Source organism: Alosa alosa, chromosome 17 (genome assembly GCF_017589495.1).
Source record: "Alosa alosa isolate M-15738 ecotype Scorff River chromosome 17, AALO_Geno_1.1, whole genome shotgun sequence".
Taxonomy (NCBI): Eukaryota; Metazoa; Chordata; class Actinopteri; order Clupeiformes; family Clupeidae; genus Alosa; species Alosa alosa.
The window spans coordinates 32127986-32147738 of NC_063205.1; the positions used below are offsets into that span (position 1 = coordinate 32127986).

The following is a 19753-nucleotide window of genomic DNA, read 5'->3' on the forward strand; positions in this document are numbered from 1 at the left end:
TTCCCCATGTCTGTCTTGTGCGATTCTCCTGCCCTGCCCAAGCCTCTGTCTGTGAGTTCCCCATGTCTGCCCCGTGGTCACGGTCTATCGGACCAGTCCCTCCGTCCAGGCCCCCTCCGCCCACCCTGGGTTGGACTTTTCAGGGGACGCCAGGAGGCGTCAGTGGGGATTACTGTCAGGATCTGGCCTGGACTGATGACTTTGTGGCTATTCTATATATTGTTTTCTGTCATGTGCTTTGTGTGTACCTGCCCGTCACCTGTCTTTGTCTCCGCCCCATCTCTTTATTTGGTCTGTGCTTCCTGTCTTGTTAGTTTTCCCTCCGTTTCTGTTTCCACACCTGTTCCCCGTTATTGTCTTGTTGGTCTTGTCCAGTCCTCTGTCTTTCTGTTAATTAGTCTGTGCATTTCTGCCCCCCTGTTTCTCTGTCCTTTGTCGGATCGTCTCTCTGTTCACCCCGTCACAGTCCTGTCTGTTAGTAAGTTTGTCAACCATTAAATTTAAAAACATTAGTGTGTTTTTCTAAATTCTGCACATGGGTCCAAGCCGACATTCCCTGACATTATCAGTCTATGTTATATTGTTGTTATACAGGAATTGATATTTAGGCTACCTTTGAACACTGATTAAATTGTAGCCTAAAACTGATTTTGCTGCTTACACTTGAATTACAAATCAGCCTAGTTGTCGAATATTGACCTCATCGTAGCCTATGATGCAACTGCTTAAATTTTAGTTCTAAATTACCCTGCCTTTCAAACACATTGCTGACTTTACATAGTCCATCATGTCAGAGGAAATTGAGAATACATTGCTATACACAGATGAAGTTAGAAATTTAAATCCTGATGAAGTTGACAGGCCTAGTGTGGAGCAGAACGATAAAGATGAGCAGGTTGAAGGGGCTACACAAGGCCAACAATATCAGGAGGATGCAGTTGCCACACAACTCCCAAACTGTTACGTCATCACTAAGGGCTTCTACACACAGTTGCATTCCGTCAACGCATGCCAGTGGGTGTTCCCGACGGTAGCTATGCAAATGACCTGAAGTATAACCATAATTTGATTGGTTGGTGCCTTCAGTCGATTGGCTTGATTGGCTGGTGCTGTCTGTCGGTGCAGCAACAGCTGAACTTCTCAACGCGAGCGACGGGAGAAACACGATGCAATGGACCTACAATTCAGTTCGGCAACGGAGAACACAGACTCAAGCAGTGATCTACTTGTAGTGTGCCACCTCCTGTTAGGCCCTCAGAAGTGTTCCACTCATATGCCCAGGCTGCAGAACAACCTCTTGTCGTACAACCAAAACCAGCTAACACACCGACCACAGAAAGTCAGTCTTTTAGAATGTGTAATTTCCTTATTGGAACAACTCCTGGCACAGGGTTCTCTTTAACACAATGGCCCACGTAGATTCTATCGGAGGCCAAGAGATGCTGACGGATCACAAGGCCCATGTAGAGTCTGTGGAAAGGCAAGCCACAGCACAGTCCACCACTGCCTTACCCATCGTCTGTGTTTTGTTTGTTATTCACCTGGCCACACAGCTTCAGCATGTACAGTGGCCCCTCAGCCTCTCTCACAATCTACACAGCCAAACAGCAGTATTCTTTGTCAGCAGGAAAACTAGACAGCCCACATGTGGAGGGGACCAGTGGTGGGCCTAAAAGAAAATCCCCAATGTGTGATGATGTTGATTTGAAATCGGTTTACTCTCAGTTTTGTGACTCAGTCGAAGATATGTCCCAAGTAATATATCAAAACACATAGAGACTAAACACCCATGACAATTTATTTTACACTAATGTTTTAGTTCAGGGCACTGTAAACCTTAAAGCTATGGTTGATAGTGGATCCATGGCCTGCACTCTGAGTTCATATGCACTTTCCTTGCTTGAGAAAGCTGACATGTTTATACCTGATGCACTATCTCCTATGTCTATCACCTTGGTTGGTTGCGGTGGACTGAAGACAAACCCTGTTGGAGTGTGTGTCCTCCAGATGGAAGTGTTTGACTGCAGTGTCTCAGTCCCAACCCTCATTGTTGATGGACAAAGTGATGATCTCATCTTAGGCAGGAAAGTGATCAAGCATCTAATACATGTGAAGAAAGCATCAGGAGACTACTGGGAAAAGATGTTGACCTCAAGCCAAAAGGATACAAATGAGGAAAATCTGCTGCAGCTCTTGTCATGCGTGGAGAAGGATCAAACGTCATCACCGAGCAAGACCTCATGGAACATGGCTCAGACATCCCTTCTCCGTCAAAGGTCAGGTCATTTCTTGGGATGGTGGTCTTCTATCAACAGTTCATTGAGGGCTGTTCTAGCATCAGCAAACCTCTGTTCAACCTCACCTCAGGCATGAAGAAGCCACGCCATGGTAAAGGCCGAAGGAAGCCAACCATGAAAAGATAGTTGACTTCTGTTGATTGGATCTCTGTGTGCAGTGAGTCATTCAACGTTCTGAAACAGGCACTACTGGATAGAGTCACTCTGGCACACCCAGACTTCACCAAGCCCTTTCTGTTGTCTGTTGATGCATCGAGAAATGGACTGGGAGCTGTACTATCGCAGGTGGGTGGAGACGAAGATGTTGCACGACCAATAGCTTTTTTCCAGCAAATCACTGAACTATGCTCAGTCAAGATATCCTGCAAACAGACTGGAGTTCTTGGCACTCAAGTGGGCAGTTTGTGACAAATTCAGTTATTGGCTGCGGGGCCAGTTCTTCACAATGTGGACTGATAATAACCCACTGACATATATTCTTAGAAAGCCGAAGCTGGATGCTTGTGAACAGAGATGGGTGGCAAGGCTTGCTCCATACCACTTCAACATCCAATACATCCCAGGTCCCAAGAATGTGGTAGCAGATGCTCTTAGTCATGAGCCTTTTGTGAAGCCCAGTGTGTTCCACCGACTCACACGAGTGCCATCTGGTACGCTCCTTAAGGAAGCAAGATCCCTCAACCCTGATTGTGTCCAAGATGTGTTCCACTGGTCTTGTCACCCTTTTGACTATAGCGGGAGTGGTCATCATCATGGAGTTGGGCCCTCCATGGACGCTGGCGGTGAAGGTCCATGGAGGGCCCAGCTCCATAAAGGTCAACCTCACCCCTAGTTAGTGATGGTGCACACACTGCCCAAACTAGATATGGGAGGGTGGTGAGACCTGTTATGAGGTTTATGCAATCTATGCAACATAGGGTTTTGACAAACTTATGACCCCCATCCCTTCGTTAACAGTGTATTTTTTTATTTAGTTTTATTTTAATGATTAATCTTCTTACGGGTTTGGGTAATGAGGGAGCCCGAGTGATTTCTGTAATAATGTGCAAATGTTAAGTTCACTGGCTGTATTTGCATGTAACCGGCATGTTAACCTAAGTGTGGTTAAGGAGGGTTGCAGCCCTCTGTCACCTCTAATCCTTCACGGGATAACGGGATAGTCTTGCGACTGGAAAGCTTTGTGTTTCCTTTATTATACAGTGTTTTTGTCCCGGGGTTTTGTTTCGGGGTAGGTTGAAAAGATTTGCACTTCAGTTAATTTATATGATCTGCTGTAACATGAGTCATTCTAAAGATATATTGCTTCATAATTATACATGCACTGTTGTTTGTGTATATATTTAGAAATTGTCATCTTCTTTTTACTGTGTTTTTAATCTTTAATCGACTGACGTTTATGTATACCATGATTAGCATATTCGCTGTAGCTGTTGTTATGATGATAATCCTAAAGCTAATTTTATTTCCCTTTTATAGTGTTTTACAAATTGTCAATGGCTAGTGGCGAAGATCCTGACTTTTGTCTGTATTGTTGTCAGGTACACTTTTAATTCAATGTCTTATTATATTCCCCCAGTCTGTTATGTACATTTTCGCGTGTTTTACAAATTGTCAACGGCTAGTGGCGAAGATCCTGACTTTTGTCTGTATTGTTGTCAGGGGCAACAAATAAACGGTTGCAGAGATACCTAACTAATTCAATTGCAGTCTACAGTACATTCCATGACAAACATTACCAGTAGGCCTACTGACTGAATATTAAATAGATAATTGCATAGATATGGCAAGCATGTCAGATGAGAGGAGACACAGAGCTATCCATTGATACCAAGTACATCCTTCTGAGTCAAAGGGAGCCCTACACTAGTGTAGCCCTACACTAGAGCCTGCAACCTAATAAGTGTGTGGTGTGTTAACCTGCTCTGGATTGCATGCAGGCAGTTGAATAGCTGAGTGACATACCTGGTGACATGTGACATATTCAAAAACATCCAAGAACTCAGAGAGGAATATGTGCCTAGCAGGTTATACATATAACAAAAGGTGACATTGAAGCACTTTGACTGAAAGAGAACGCCACTGTGACACTGGAGTAGCCTCCTTATACACTGTAAGAGCCTATTGTGGATGTAGATATGTGTGCATACTGCACAGATGACATCCAGACAGAACAGATACAGGTCAAACAATATCTATACTTACATTATGCTTCTGTAGAATCTGAAGTGCCCTGTTCACATTATTGAGAGAGTGCACTCTTGTGAAACCTTTTTCCTTTATCTGATGAAACAAAAACATGCAGCATACCATTAGAACATAGGAGTACATTTAATTGATTGCCTTTTAACTGAACATTACATCATCTCTCTAAATATTATCTATGACTACTGAAATGTTTACTGCCCTTCCAGTGAAAAGTTTGTACTTCCAGTGAAAAGTTTGTAAATCTCTCTCAAATATTGATGAAAAATAGCTACTTTCTTTTCATACTTGGAATTGAACAGTCAGGTGGTACAACCAATGTAAAATTAAGAAAAGTTATTTTAATATAAACTCTTTATTGAATTGAAAATTGAATGGATGAACTTGCTAGTAAAGTCAAAAGTTTATATAGGTGTCTAAAAAGATTCCTGTCCAATTTGAAATTAGTAGCAAAAGTCAGGTGCAACCAGGTAAAACATTAATTGAAACCAAGAAATAGTAGATTAATGTGAAGAAATGGTTGAAAAAATGTCTTGCACCTAATTATTCTATTAAACAATATACTTTTTTATTCATCATATGGGGCGTGCCACAACAAAATGAGTCCAGTTTGAAAGAAAAAAATGGGTTTATTGGATATTCATAATCCACAGACCTTAGGGTTTAAAACAAGGGGTCATTTGTTCAATTCTGTTTAGCCAACCCAGAGAAACTGGCAAAAATGTAAAAGCTACCCTCATCTCAGAAAAAAAACAAGTTCTGAGAAAAATCAGCTTTAAAGTCTGTGAAGTGTAAATGAGCATATTATGTATATTTCCTATCAACCAATCACCACAAGACTATGCATCCTGATAAAGTTCCCTTTGTCTTTGGAATTAAAATAGCCCCAGTGCTGTCGCTGTCAATCTCTGTTGTCAGTTGTCCAAAGAAATCCGTAGCCAAAGATTGAATTGCATCAGAATCTCTATCCGAACTACTCAGCGCAGCGTCTAAATCAGAGGTCGTCAAATGGCGGACCACGGTCCGAGTCCGGACCCTGACGTGATCCTATCCAGACCCGGACCATAATAACCTAATTTAGATTTTCACATATTCACATTTAGATTTCAAAGATGCGCTAAATGTTTCGTAGGTTAGGATAACAGCAATTACTTCAGTAGCTCCAGGAACCATCCTTTCGCTTGCTGCTAGTCAGCCAGTGAAATCTTTGCATTCTGATAAAGTTCAGTCAGTGAGTAAAGTTACTATGGTGAAGAGACTTACTGACAGCCTGAAACGAGCGAGGAGAGGAGACGGGACGAGAAACAATCAGATGGATATCTAAGTTAACGATAAGTAAGTTATTTTCAAATCATGGATTGCTCAAAGAGGAGAAAGCTAGACTGCGAGTACAGATATGACGATACGGGGGCAATACCACGCAAAACTGTCACATCCATAACGGCAACTAAATAGGCTACCATGGCACTGTGTTGGCGTTATGGATGTGACAGTTTTGCGCGGTATTGCCCTGGACCGACTCTTCTACATATTCTAAGACAGGCGGTTTTTAGAAGCGCCAATTTGAAGCACCTCTACTAGACAAAGCATATATTTTGAGCAAGCATAGGGTAGGCTATGCCTACCCATTCAACAGTGAACTGAGACCATATAATATTTTACGATTTAAGAGGGCACTACGATTGATCCACCACAATCTAGTTACATCCATTCACTAAATGTTGTGCAGCTATTAAGACTTGTTTAAACACAGTCTTCCAACTTCTTAAAATACTTTTAGAAGCCTTATTTGTCAATGACTCATAAATTAATACAGTGCAACTCGATCATGGCAACCATGATGTGCTGATGGGAGGTATCATTTTCATTTATTTATTTATTTTTTGCTTTGGATTATGTCACTAACAATACACATAGCCCAAATAGAATGTCGCATTGTTTTAGAACTAAATAAAATATCCTCTGTAAAGTCCCTTACTTCAAATATGGCCCCAACCAATGATGAAATTACAAGTTAAAATTGTAATTTATTTATTTGAACAAAGTATTTACCGTATATTGTTCAAACTCTGTAACATAGGTTGTGAAAAATACACTTAAGCAATGTATTTTTCGTTTTTGTAAACTTTTTTTGAGATATTAACAAAAAACAAGCTTATTTTTCCCCCATAGATTTTGCATTGACACTATGACATCACAATGGGCTAATTAAATTGATTTGCACCTGTATCAACTGCCAGCTGCTCAACTAGGCCACATCAAAGAGCCAGTTAAACTGATTGCACCTTTATCAACTGCTTTCTGCTGAACTAGGTCAACTGTCTCTCTGTGTCTCTCCATTCTACAAGGATATAATGGCGGCCTTACATTCAGGGATGGATTACTGCACGGGCCTACCGGGCCCAGGCCCAGGGGCCCAAGGGGTCAGGGGGCCCTGAAGCCCAAGCCTTTGCATGGAATCATTGCCTCAATATCAACACATCAGGATGTAGGCTATGAATTTGATTGAATTTAGTATTGGCCATCCCCAAAATGCACCAGAATACAGGAAATCACATCAAACAAATTAAAAATGTTCTGGGGGAAGACCCCCAACCCCCCCACATATGCGACAATTAGTGGGGGGCCCTTAAAACATTTGGGCCCAGGGGCCCGAAAGTTCATAATCTGCCCATGCTTACATTGTACGATTTTGGTCTGTTTTCACAGTCGGCAACTAAATTTCCAAAGTCAGACAGAAATCATGGGAGTTGTACTGGAATTGCGGCGCGCTCCCGTCAACTAGATCGTTAAGTGTAAGGTGCCAATCTTAGCGGTTTTAAGTCAGTCAGGTGTCAGTCCTTTTCTAGTTTTGCCGTTACGACAATATCAAACATGCAAACATGACCCTGCAAGATCCCTAGTCATTGCAAAATCATAGTCTGTGACTTAAAACTCTACTACTGGTCTTTAGATGTGAGAGGGTCTGAGACTGTAGTCTTTCAAAAATCTTTTCCAAATCTTTGCAAATCTTTCCAAAGTCTGTCAGTGTAAGGAGGGCTTAAGGCGCATTCCATCCAACTTTCTATCCATTCATCCTCTTCAAACCATTCACTCATCCACCCATTAAACTATCCATCAACATCCATTAAACAATCTGCCTACCAACATCCATTCAACTTTCTGTCATCAATTACACTATCTACATTCAACTTTTAAACTATGTACTCTCTCAGGCTTTAACCCATTTACTCCTGAAATTACATTACATTACATTACATTACATTTGGCTGACGCTTTTTAACCAAAGCGACTAACAACATGGTAAACAGTAAGTTTTAGAACAATTCTCACAATTTTAGGACAGTTTAAAAAAAACATTAGAGTACAGTAAGAATAAGTGCGTCGGTGAGTGCTGTTTTTAGCAGTTACTTGTCAGTTTAAAACGGCTGGTGAGTGCTAGGATCAGTAAGACTTGTTGTAAGTGTTGCTATGAGAGTAGATGTTCTCTAAAGAGCTGGGTCTGCTAAAAACTGCTAAAAACATCTATAGAATCCTATGGCATTCTAGACTAAATAATTTCCTGAGGGTTTTCTGAAAAAATACTAAGAATTGTCAACGTCTACCAAAACCTTACTATCTAAGCCTCTGCACACCTAGAAACATGAAATAAAAAGCATGTTGCGCTACACAGCAACCAGCGGGAGAGTCAATGTTGCGCTATGCAGCAACAGGCGGGAGATAGAATGTTGCGTCATGCAGCATCCAGCATACCAAGTCCATACCCAAATAGCCTAAGGGGCGGCAGGCAGAGCGATGTACAGTGGCAGAGCGACGCACAGTGGCTGAAAGTGGTACTAAAGCTTCACGCAGCTTCACGCCTCGTACACTCGGCCATTGAGTGGCCATTTGAAAGCGATGCCCACTGTAGTGACATTTCATAAAAAGCTTTATTCTCTTTTTTGCTGTTTAATTCTGTTGCCTTTAAATTGTCATGACCACCAAAATAATAATATCACTAAAATATAAAGTATACCAACCAGGTCATGCTTAATCAAGCCTTCCAGAAGTTCTAGGAGTCGGCGACCATCACAAAGGTCAGTGAACAAGTCTTCAATGGGAGGTTTACCAGCCTAGAAAACAAACACAAACCTTTATGAAAACAAACACTGGCATTACCCTGCCAGTATTAATCTTGTACTATTTTATTGGAATTATTTAACCTATATAAATCATTGAGGGAAAGAATAAGCAATAAAATATACAAAGAATAAAATGATTATTAAATACATTTTCAAGAAAATTCTAATTGTGACGGGCAGATATATCAATTCGCCCTTTCTCTTTTAGCTACTGTTGCTTTGTCTGGCAGACATTGCAAAATCTTCACGTCTTTGCAATTGAGAACAATGCAATGTGCAGAACACAAAAAATGCTGTAGATCACCAGAGAAAAACACTGCTATAGAGCTCTGGATTGTGTCGTCAAATTGCTAAGAATTGTAAAGAATTGTGGGAATATGGGTCACATAGATACTGTACCATAGACTACTATACAATTTGATATTATGTCAATGAAGACAGGGAATCCTTTAGTGAATCTATGTGCTGCTGACCTGTTGAATATATACAAGGTGACAATTAAATATATACAATATTTACGTGATGACAATTAACCCTATAGTTATTTCGCCAGCTTTCGTGTTCATTTTAATATCAAAGAAAGGAAATTCCAACAGAATTTAATGTAGCCCTGTCGCAAATGCTTTTAAATAGCGAAATTCTTATGCCACAGTTGCAGTAGTGCAAGGTAGTGGTGGGGAAAAAAATAGATCCTGTTCAGTATAGCTATATTTTGCGCACGCAATTATATCGATACAGTAGCGCAAAGTATTGCCATATTTATTTTTTTCATTTATCTGTTTTACTTTCGTGTTTTCTCCATGGGTAGATGTGGGTAAATTTTGGTTTTCATCATAAAGCAAATAGTAAAGACCTACAGTGGGTTCTACATTCAATTGTCCGGCTTCATGAATCACGCGTCTTTTATTTAATTTTCCCCAGTGAATGTGCAATGATCCAAACAACCACCAGGTGGCACTTGTGAGCAGGGTTAGCCGCTTTTGCTGCTTTGAGTGTATGCGTGCCAATATGCTACAGTATGGACCACATATTTACCCATTGTTTCAGTTGTTTCCACATTATTATTCCCTGATTAGCTTTAATTTAGATGGCTGATAGGCCTACAGTAAGTCTCCTGCGACAGTCCCAACATTTAGCACTATAGGCTAATCAAAGAATCCAAAAGTGAAGTAAATCCCGAAGCAAACTGAAAATCTTCTGCTTTTAATATAGCCTACACTGCTCCAAACGATAGGTAGTCTCACGATAAAACTTGTTATTGTTTATGAAGGTGTCTTTGTTATTTTATGAAGAGGCATCTGGCTGTTTTGTTTATGTTTGTTTTGCTTTCATTAATGGTTTAGCTCATGAAGTCATGACATGGACATTGGAAGTATTTTCTGAGAGGGGGTGTGGATGATGGCTGCTAAAAATACCATTTTAATGCAGTTTTCAGAGGGACAGAAATACCAACAGAGAAAGCAGAAATACCAACAGAGACACCCAATGGGCCTACCTTGCATTGCGCCCCCACCTGGCCAAGCAAGTGAATGTGCCAGAAAATAACATGGAAAAACAAAGCACACAGAGATCAAATACAGTGGGAAAATAAATATTGGACCGGGTATACTTCCAATGATCCAGTGGCTATTTCTGACCCCACCAGACATTAGTATTAAAAGATAATCCACCCATATAAAAAAAATCCAAACTAAAGTTAGAGTTATGTGCTAAAAATGACACTTTCTGAAATTTTTAAAATGGCAGCCTTTTTCATAATGACAGCTTCAAGGACTGTATGATGAAACTAATCAGTCAAATAGTTTGGCCCATTCTTTTAAACAGATAGTCCTTTAATATTGAAATTTCAGGGTCCCCTTGTGAACTGAGAGTTACCCAAAACTGCTGAATGGTTTGGTCCCTGGAAGGTTTTGTCTTCATCATCCTGGTGGATGTAGTCTCCCAGAACAAAATTACTACATTCATCATTCCTTCAACTGTATGAAGTCTGCTAGTACCATAAGATGAAAAACAGCACCATGATGCCACCACCTCCAAAACCACTGTTGGTAGGGTAATTTTAGGGTGATGCACAGTGAGTATGACATCCATTTTTAACCAGAATACATTCTCTCAGTATTTCATAGGATTGTTCAAATGTTGTGTAGCAAACTTTATGACATGTTTTTCTTTTCATGCGTGATCGTGCATAGAGGCCATGGCAATGCATTACCTATGATTTTCTCTGTAACAATGGTACCTGCTGCCTCCAAATCTTTCTGGAGCTTTCTCAGAGTGGTTCTTGATCTTGGGCTACTCTTCTGACTATCCTTCTGACTTCCTGGTCAGAAATCTTGCAAGGAGATCCTGTGCATGGCCAGTTGATGATGTAGTGATGTTCCTTCTACTTGCAAATAATGGCTCTAATACTGCTTGCTGGAGGATTCTGAAGTTTTGAAGTGCATCTGTAACCAGTTCCATTCATATGTTTTGCAACAATAAGGTTGCAAAGATCTTGGGAGAGCTCTATGCTTTTACCCATCATGAAATGTTTCTTTTGTGACACCTTGCTAACAAAAAAACTTTTTTATAGCCCACCAGTATGTACTAACCCAGCTTATATCAATTTGCACAGATAGGAGGGATAATTTCTCTAACTACTAATAGATTCCAGTTTGTTCCTTGCCATTCCTTGCATTTGTGTACTGCTTTTTCTTAGCGTGTTCAATACTTTTTCCCTGTGCCATTCCACTGTTTTACTCATAACACTACTTTTAGACATTAATGTTTGGATTATTATATATGTGTGGATTACCTAAGTTAATACTAATGTCCGGTGAAAATTTCATGCGAATGGCCTCACTGGAAGTATACTTACTGAAAAAAATGTTCACGTGTTCAATACTTATTTTCCCCGCTGTATGTACATTTCACAAATGCACCACGTCGGTGCTTTGTTGGATTCCGAAATGTCACGGGTTGCGGACCGGAGGTGCTCGGGCCCGCCATTGCCGCTTGCGGCTTTATTTCAAAATGTTGTTTGAAAGCATAATTACGTAAATTGGTGGAGTTTTAAGCAAGAACGTTGTTTACATTAACACCAAATTGTCTTACAGTGAAAGCATACCAGGAATACAATCAAAACGATTTTACACCACTGACAATGTTCAAAATAGAATGACACTTTTGTGGTAGTGTGGTGAGGTTGTCTACAGACAAATTGAAGTATTGTAAACATTGTAAGTGTTTTTAGGCTATCTTAGTTGTCTTCCTGTCGCGGCCACCTTGAAGGAAAGGTTTAACAAGTCGATTAACAAATGCACTAAAATTGGTCTTATCAAGACAAATTTGCTCAACGCACTGGCAGCCAAATTTCCTTGTTTTTCAGACAAATGTGTTTAACGCAATGGCAGACGAGAATGATTGTACAAGAAAGTGGTAAGTAAGGTAAGTCTCTTTATACTGAAAACAATACCAACTAGATTTTTTGATATTGATAAGATTAATAACACTTGGTTAGATTTTATTAGATAAGCAGTTTTTGCAGTGTGGGGAGTTAATTTTGCCTAAGGATTTCTTTTTTTGGTCATAACTGTATGCATCGTTGATACCGGTTGCTATGAAGAGCACATAGGTCACATCAAAATTGCAATACGGTCAAATTGCCAGGAGGAGTTGCATTCCAGAGGATATAAGAACCAGCTTCCTCGAGAGAAAACAGTACTGTGGCGAACCCCGCCCACTACAATAATAAATAGAACGTATAAAGATAATCTTTGTTTTTGAATACGTATTAGTGAGCACTTCACCTTAACATTCAGTTCAGAGGCAACAGTTCTGGTCGACAATCCTTCAGTTGCATGCTCCCCCACATTTGTGACATCTGTAGCATTGTGTTGTGCACATATTAGAGTGGCCTTTTATTGTCAATAGCCTGGGAACATCTATACAGTAATCATGCATTTTATCAGCATCTTTGGATGTCATACTTGTCATATGGATAGGTTAGTGAGGTGCTCACTAACAGAGATTTCTCCCATATGTGAACAAATGTTAACACTTTTAAGTGCTCAAGAGAAATCTTTTAAATGAATAAACGTAAAACTGGAGCAAATTATACAAAATGCAATGATGTACACTGTAAGCATCACCTAGCCTATAATAAACCTTCCTAATCAATAACAAACAACCTCAACAATATGGCATACCTTGGAGAATTGAGAGTTTATCCATTTTGAGAACGTCTTCTTCTGAATGTCTTCCCTCTCATCTGTATAGAAAAAAGCAATGTTATTCCAGCTTGTAGTTTTATCCCCAAACATGTGGAAACACATAAACACTAAATTATTTGCCATCACAATTTGGGATTGAATCTAGCCTAAATGACTAGGTTAATAAACATCTGCACAACAACCTGTATCAAATATTTTCAGATGTATCCTTCCCCCAGATATTTTGCTTGTTTAAGTTACAGCTCTACTAGAACCTTAAAAAATGATTCACATTTCTATGTTCAAACTGTCTGTATGCTAGTAGTCTCTGCAATGCTGTCTAACTAGCACTGCAACTGTAACTGACCTGCAGGAAGTATATTTATAGCAGCCTCATTAAGAAGAGATTTTTATCTACTACCACAATGTTCTATGCCTGACTTTGCATAGTCATAGTCACATACAGTTACAAACAGTAAAATAACAGCTTGTACCTAAAGCTAATGGTATTAACTTTGATTCTTTAAGAAAAAAAAAGCTTCCAGAGGGCTCAACAGTGGTTTCTACCTTCCCAAGCCCACCACCCGTTGATAGATTAAGACATGTCAATAGCATAGACGGCACCACTTGCACAAGATATAGCACAAATATAACAACACATTGTCTTTCTATAGCGCTTTCAAGACACCCAAAGCTTTCAATGGTGAAGGGGGAACCTCACTAACCACCACCAATGTGTAGCACCCACACATCAGCTTAGAGAACAAACATTAGCTTATCAGCTTGGAATTTCTCAGAACAACCATGGCCAAATGCTAAATCCAAAAGGGTTTTTGGGGAATTTAACCACTGAGGGCTGGTTGATAAAACGTAGACCCCCTAAAATCCCTTTACGAGAAAAAGAATGGCAGAAGAGTATTTTGAAGTGAGTTGAACCTAAATGGGACTTAAATTGTACTTGATTAATGAGACAATAGGCAATGCCTTAGAAATTTAAAAAAAGAAACTCTAAAGCCTTTCTTTTGTCTCAGTCCAAATTATGTTCAATTTAAGATCTTAAATGTTCTTGTTTTGTTTCCTTAATCCACTGATCTTATTTAGCTTGTTATCTCTCCTAAAGGGGTTTTTACTGAAAAAAAGTCCAGGATACAGTAACCTCCAAATAAGACTGGATTTATTTTTGTGAAACAAGATATCTACATTTTCCTCTGGGTATACAGCAGAACATCTTCTAAACAATACTGACATGTTTACATACAGTATCCAACTTAATTCCAAAACAGTTGGGACATTGTGTAAAATCCAAATAAAAACAGAATGTGATAATTTGCAAATCTCGTAAACCCATATTTAGCTGCAAACAGGACCTAGACAACATATCAATTGAAAATATAAAAATGACGAATTGGACTATTTCATGAAAAGTATGAGCACATTTTGAATTCAATGCCAGCAACCCATCTCAAAAAAGTTGGGAGAGGGGGCAACAAAAAGTTGGAAATGTTGTATAACTGTCTTTCTTCGGTAACACTTTCTATGAAGGTTGTATTTATAACGCCCTATGAATGCATTCATAATGTTTTATAAGGTGTCTATAAAGCATTGTAATGCTCATTATTACCATCTATATGTATTCACAAGTCATCATAACCAACTTCATGATGCATTATGACAACTAATTATGAATGATTATAATTTTAATCTGAATAATGCATTATAAATATGTCAAGATCTGCCGACTCACTTGTCAGTTTTATGATGCATCATAACTACTTCTCTCTGCTAAATGCATATAGTGATGCATAAAGAGTTTTGACTTCTACTGTAGTCCTATATATCTATAGCTATAATTATATGTAATAAAGTTATAATAATTTATACATCTCCCTACAGCACACAATTATAAACAGCTATGCAATATCATAAGTGTTATTTGTCAGCTCTAAGTAAAGTGACAAGAATATGACCCTATCATTAACAGATATAAGTTCACTGAGTAATTAAAGGGTGCAATGAGCTAAGTACCGAGTCTGCAATCTTTACTCCATATGCACAATATTATAAATTACTATGTTAATGTCATAGGTGTTATTTGTCAGATTATTTCTACTTTACACAGTCATGAAGCTAACCAGACTTACATTTCACTGCTTGTTATACTAATATAACTATGTATGTGATGAATAAATCTCACTGAATCTGAAGACAACAAAAGGAGGAACATTACACAACTAATTAAGTTAACTGGCACAATGATAAAGACCATCCAAGAGAGGCAAAGTCTCACAGAAGTAAAGATGTGGAGTTCATCACTGTTTAAACCTGTGTGGGCAAATAATAAGATAATATAAGAATAATGCTTCTAAACATGAAATTGCAATGGATTTGGGGATTTAATCATCATCATCTGCTGTTTGTAAATGTGTATCAAAACTTGACACTTAAAAGTGTTAGCCCGTGGTAAAAGTGTTCACCGGGTTGTAAATTTGTTTTAGATTGTAATTTTGTTTTATGACATGTAATTTTGTGCTTGGACATTGTAAGTATACACCCGCAAATGTAAATTTGTTTTGCACTTCTTGGCCACCCTTACATGATCTTGTAATATGGCCAATCTCCCGACCAAGACGCAGGACGAATTTATGGTTCTATTATCGGATAGTCTGATATGGTCCATCCTAAAAGACAATTGTGGAAGACAAAAAAACTTTAATCTGACCCAGCCATAAGAATCACTTGCCTACTTAATGGAAAGTAGGCCTGCACAGTTCTAACTTTCATTACCAGCCTAATGTCTGCCATCTGCATTCTTCTAGTAACTCGTAGGCAACAACAAAACAAAGTCTTCAGGGCTCTACACTAACATTTATTTTCAGGAGCACTTGTGCGCCCAAGTTAAAAAATTTAGGAGCACAGACAAAAATTTGGGCGCACAATCAGTTCTGTACTTAACTTAATGTAACATTATACTGCAGCTAACAGTTAAACATGCCAGTGCACCAATTGCAAATATTAAGAATGACTGACAACATTTAGGCTACAGGAAACAGGATTTCAAAGATCAATGCCTACTTTATTTTCAGTCAGATGGTGACCTATCTGACAGCATACTGCCTAATACTACTACTAAAACAGTCCATTTTCTCTTCCACAAAACCCAACATAGGCTAATCAGGATATATGTTTTATACTTTTAGTGTTTATTTGAAATATCTGCATTGATGGGGGCAGTAGACAAACGTTATGCCTACTTTCGTTTTGCACTCCAGCTTGTATTCGGTGTAAACAAACAAGCATGCGTGGAAGCCTGGAGTTGGCAGTAGCGTTCTACCTTTGAATAAAATGGGAATATTACGGGAGGCTACTTTTGTGGCGGTTCGCTACAGCTATATTTTGCATATTGCAGCCAATACATCAACTGGGCTAAAAGGCATGTTAGGTTACCTTTCCTTCTCTCACTGCATTCTCAGAATCTCATCCTGTTCCTCCTATATCCAATGAATTCGGTGGATAGAAGAACTAATTTCTTCAATCTTTGCATCTTGGCTGGCTAGTCTAACTTTCCGCTTTTTCTGCGCGCTCTTGGATTTGATAGAAGCGACTACTAGCGAGTCACAACGCGAAACTGCTAACGTTGATGGGAGGTGTAGTTCTTATGCTGCATTAGCGACGTGATTCTATGGTTTGCACCAGTAATGTTTCTCGATGTTGCGGTGTATTTTATAGACAAACATTGACATGGTTAGAAGTCATTCGCACCAGTGCGCCTAAATATTTTTTTGCACTCGCACGGCATAATTTTTACTCGCATGTGCGAGTGAAATGGGCGCACTGTAGAGCCCTGGTCTTACACTTAATTATTTACATGAATCCCATTAATTTAGCTTTATGGCATAGGACAGATGTACACAAATGTACGTACCCACTCAGTGTTCCATAATAGTAAATTAAAGGAACCATATGTAAGATTGTGGCCAAAACTGGTACTGCAATCACTTTCAAATTACTGTAGTGCGGTGTATCCCCTCCCCCTCCCCCCTGACTCGAGGTTGCCAACCCAGATGCCGAAACACTACTGACTTTGTGATTAGTAGATAGGTGGAGGGTGGCGCATCAGGCCAAAACACAACATGACATAACAAAACACAACAACAACATCAGTTGAGGGCTGCAACTTCACTTTTTAAATGACATATCATAATCCTGGCCGGACTACTGTTGTCAGTGATATAAGTATTTGAAATGAACATGATTTCTTAATGTCTAGTGACATATCAGGGCCATTTTATGATTAATTGAAATACATTTCTTACATACGGTTCCTTTAATGAGTGCCTAACACAATAGAGCACAGACCTCTGCGACAAATGTACTTGGGGTCTCACCCTTAATACAGTCATGGGTCCAAACAGCAAAGCTGCAGAGGAGACCAGTTCCTTTTATGTTACAAGTAAAATTGATGAGGAGGACTGGATGTAATGTCAGCAAGATAAATAGCTGTCCTTTCACTCTACACTCATTGGCCTGTAGATGGTGGTGTTGAGCGAAGGGATGCTGGAAGAGGATATTGTCTTACACGCACTCTTTCTCACAAACACACATACATACATCAACATACACACGTACATGCACACACAGACACGCACATACTATAATTATAACAGCCGATACATAATTACAAATTTAGTAGGATTAAAGGAAAACCGAATATTCATCATCATTTCGGCTGCATTTCCAGTATTGGTGTTACATAGTTTTTCCACCAGATGGCGCAGCAGCAAGACGTTACTTTGTTGGAAGTTAATCTAAAGTGGGTTGGAAAAACAATAGATGCTTCCTACAAGGACAACACTGTTCTTTACCGCATAGAATGTCTAATAAGGGTAGGATGATTTTCACATGAAATGTAATTCCCATTTCTTCTTGAAGCCTTGAGAATGTTTATCGGACATGCTTGGTTTTTTACGTTACGTTAATCTTATACAATTTATATCAATAGCCTAGGACCAGGTAAAATAATGTTCCCGCTAGTATTGGTTGAGTGAAGGAGGCCAATTTGATTATCGGTGCATTTGTAGAAAACCATAAATGCGGTTATACCAAGCGAATTGATAACATCACTGTAATTGTATCTTTCAACTGTCATCACATTCTTTTTTGACCATAGCCTACTAACAGGAGCTAAGTGAGTTAGCCACTACGCGTTCGCTAACGCAATGGTTTTCTAATGGAAAAGATGCATCCTAAACACCGGGCTGGGGCATTTCTGCTTGCTAAATAGGTTTTTCTGCTGTTGTTTCGCTCAGTCCTTGGTGGCCCTGTCAGTGCTTTGTAAAATGTTCCATTAAGACCACAAAAAGTCTTAAACATCTGAGCTAACGCTCATTCCCAAACACCCACTAGGCTACTTCAATCCTCTATTTTCAAAGGTGTTTCAAGTAAGGAAGAACATGGTTCAAAGTAAAGTAACTAGGGCTGAGACGACATAATTGACTACATCAATTCGTCAAAGTGAAATTTGTGTCAACTCGCCGCAATGTAGATTTATTAACGCACCCCTGATGATCTACATCTTTATTTAAACCAAATATTTTAGAGCATGCTTTGAGAGATATATCCAGGGCAGGGCTGTGTACACATATTTGTTGCATGTGCAAATCATTCTGTGCGATGGATGATTTACCAACGTTACACCGGTCCGATACAGTTTTGCCTATGGCTATACATGCGTGAGACTGAGACGCCTATTTGTTTGTTTGAAGTGCATGTGTAGGCTGTGAGAGGGGAATCGATGTGCTTTGATTCCAGCTTGGTAGTTGTAGTCATTGGCGTCGTTAGACCTGGCCATTCGAAGCTATAGCCCTGGATGTCATGGGAATAGCCCCGGATCTCTGTGCCTCAAAAAATAATGATTAAAATCGCCCCAGAGATTTTTATGACGTTCCAATCGGACGCCACAGCCAGCAGCCACAACTGCAACATTGTTACTAATGCTGACCTGGCGTTCCTTATGGAGTCAGAATAATTTGTTGCAAATTCAATATCAGTCTTCCCCCCTCTGTCGAACTGATGTTACCAGAGACCGTCTACAGTTTAATAGCCTACTATTGCAGCGTATAGTTAGTTAATATGGATACAAGAAGGTATTTTTTTTGGGGGGACATAATCTTCTCCAACCCCTGATACTTCCATCAGCTCAGGTTCGTGAAAAAAGCAGCCAGCTCTAGCTTTGAATTAATGGTCTGTGTTACTAGCTAGTAGCCAGCCTCGCTAGCTTTAAGACACTTCATTTGGATAACTAAAGAGATAAACATACTTACGTCTCCTACCGGCTCTGTGGGATTGAATCACATTCTTCATAAGCATTCGTTTTCCATGAACTTGTTCCATTAAAGGCACACTATGCAGTTTTTTTAGCTTAATATGCAAGTTTTTTAGCTTAATTTACCTTCATTTACCAGCTTCAGAGTCATTGGAATGGTTATATGACTTTTTTCGGGTTGAATGGTGGCCGTCTCGCTTCCCTTTAGCGCCTGTGAGCGGAAAAACCACCCTTGCAACTGTGGGCCGGCGGGCCGACGGCCTCAGTGTCAGGAAGTATAACGAGTGTAACAAATTGCTTTACTGCATTAAAATACACATACACGCCCAGGCACCGGCTAGAAAAAGGTAGCGATGGAGTTTCTCAGACATTCGTCATGACAGAGCAAGTGAAAAATAAGCAAAAACCGAAAAAACGGTAAGGAAATTGCCAATACTGCATAGTTTACCTTTAAGTCTACTAGTACAGTAGTCAACAGGCTTTTTTGAACACTGCAAGCTACCATAGGTTATAAACAGAGTGGAAGAGCCAGGCTAGCCACAGGTAGTCCTAGGCAAACATACCAATGATTTCATGCAAACTGGAAATTGAGTTGTGTTGGATTATTCCATTTACAGTTAG

At 39.6% G+C, this 19753-nt stretch overlaps 1 protein-coding gene across 5 annotated transcripts in view; it reads right to left on the reverse strand.

Annotated features, from left to right (window-relative positions):
- dmd (dystrophin) overlaps window positions 1-19753 on the reverse strand; it is a 493723-nt gene that overhangs the window by 439678 nt on the left and 34292 nt on the right. For 4 of the 5 annotated variants that reach the window (XM_048268225.1, XM_048268222.1, XM_048268221.1 and 1 more), the window contains exons 2-5: window positions 12808-12869; window positions 10116-10133; window positions 8519-8611; window positions 4500-4577 (exon numbers count right to left, since the gene is read on the reverse strand). In XM_048268225.1, the coding sequence (XP_048124182.1) occupies window positions 4500-4577; window positions 8519-8611; window positions 10116-10133; window positions 12808-12869 (251 nt within the window). The remainder of the gene's footprint in view (window positions 1-4499; window positions 4578-8518; window positions 8612-10115; window positions 10134-12807; window positions 12870-19753) is intronic. The other variant, XM_048268223.1, reaches the window with a different exon arrangement.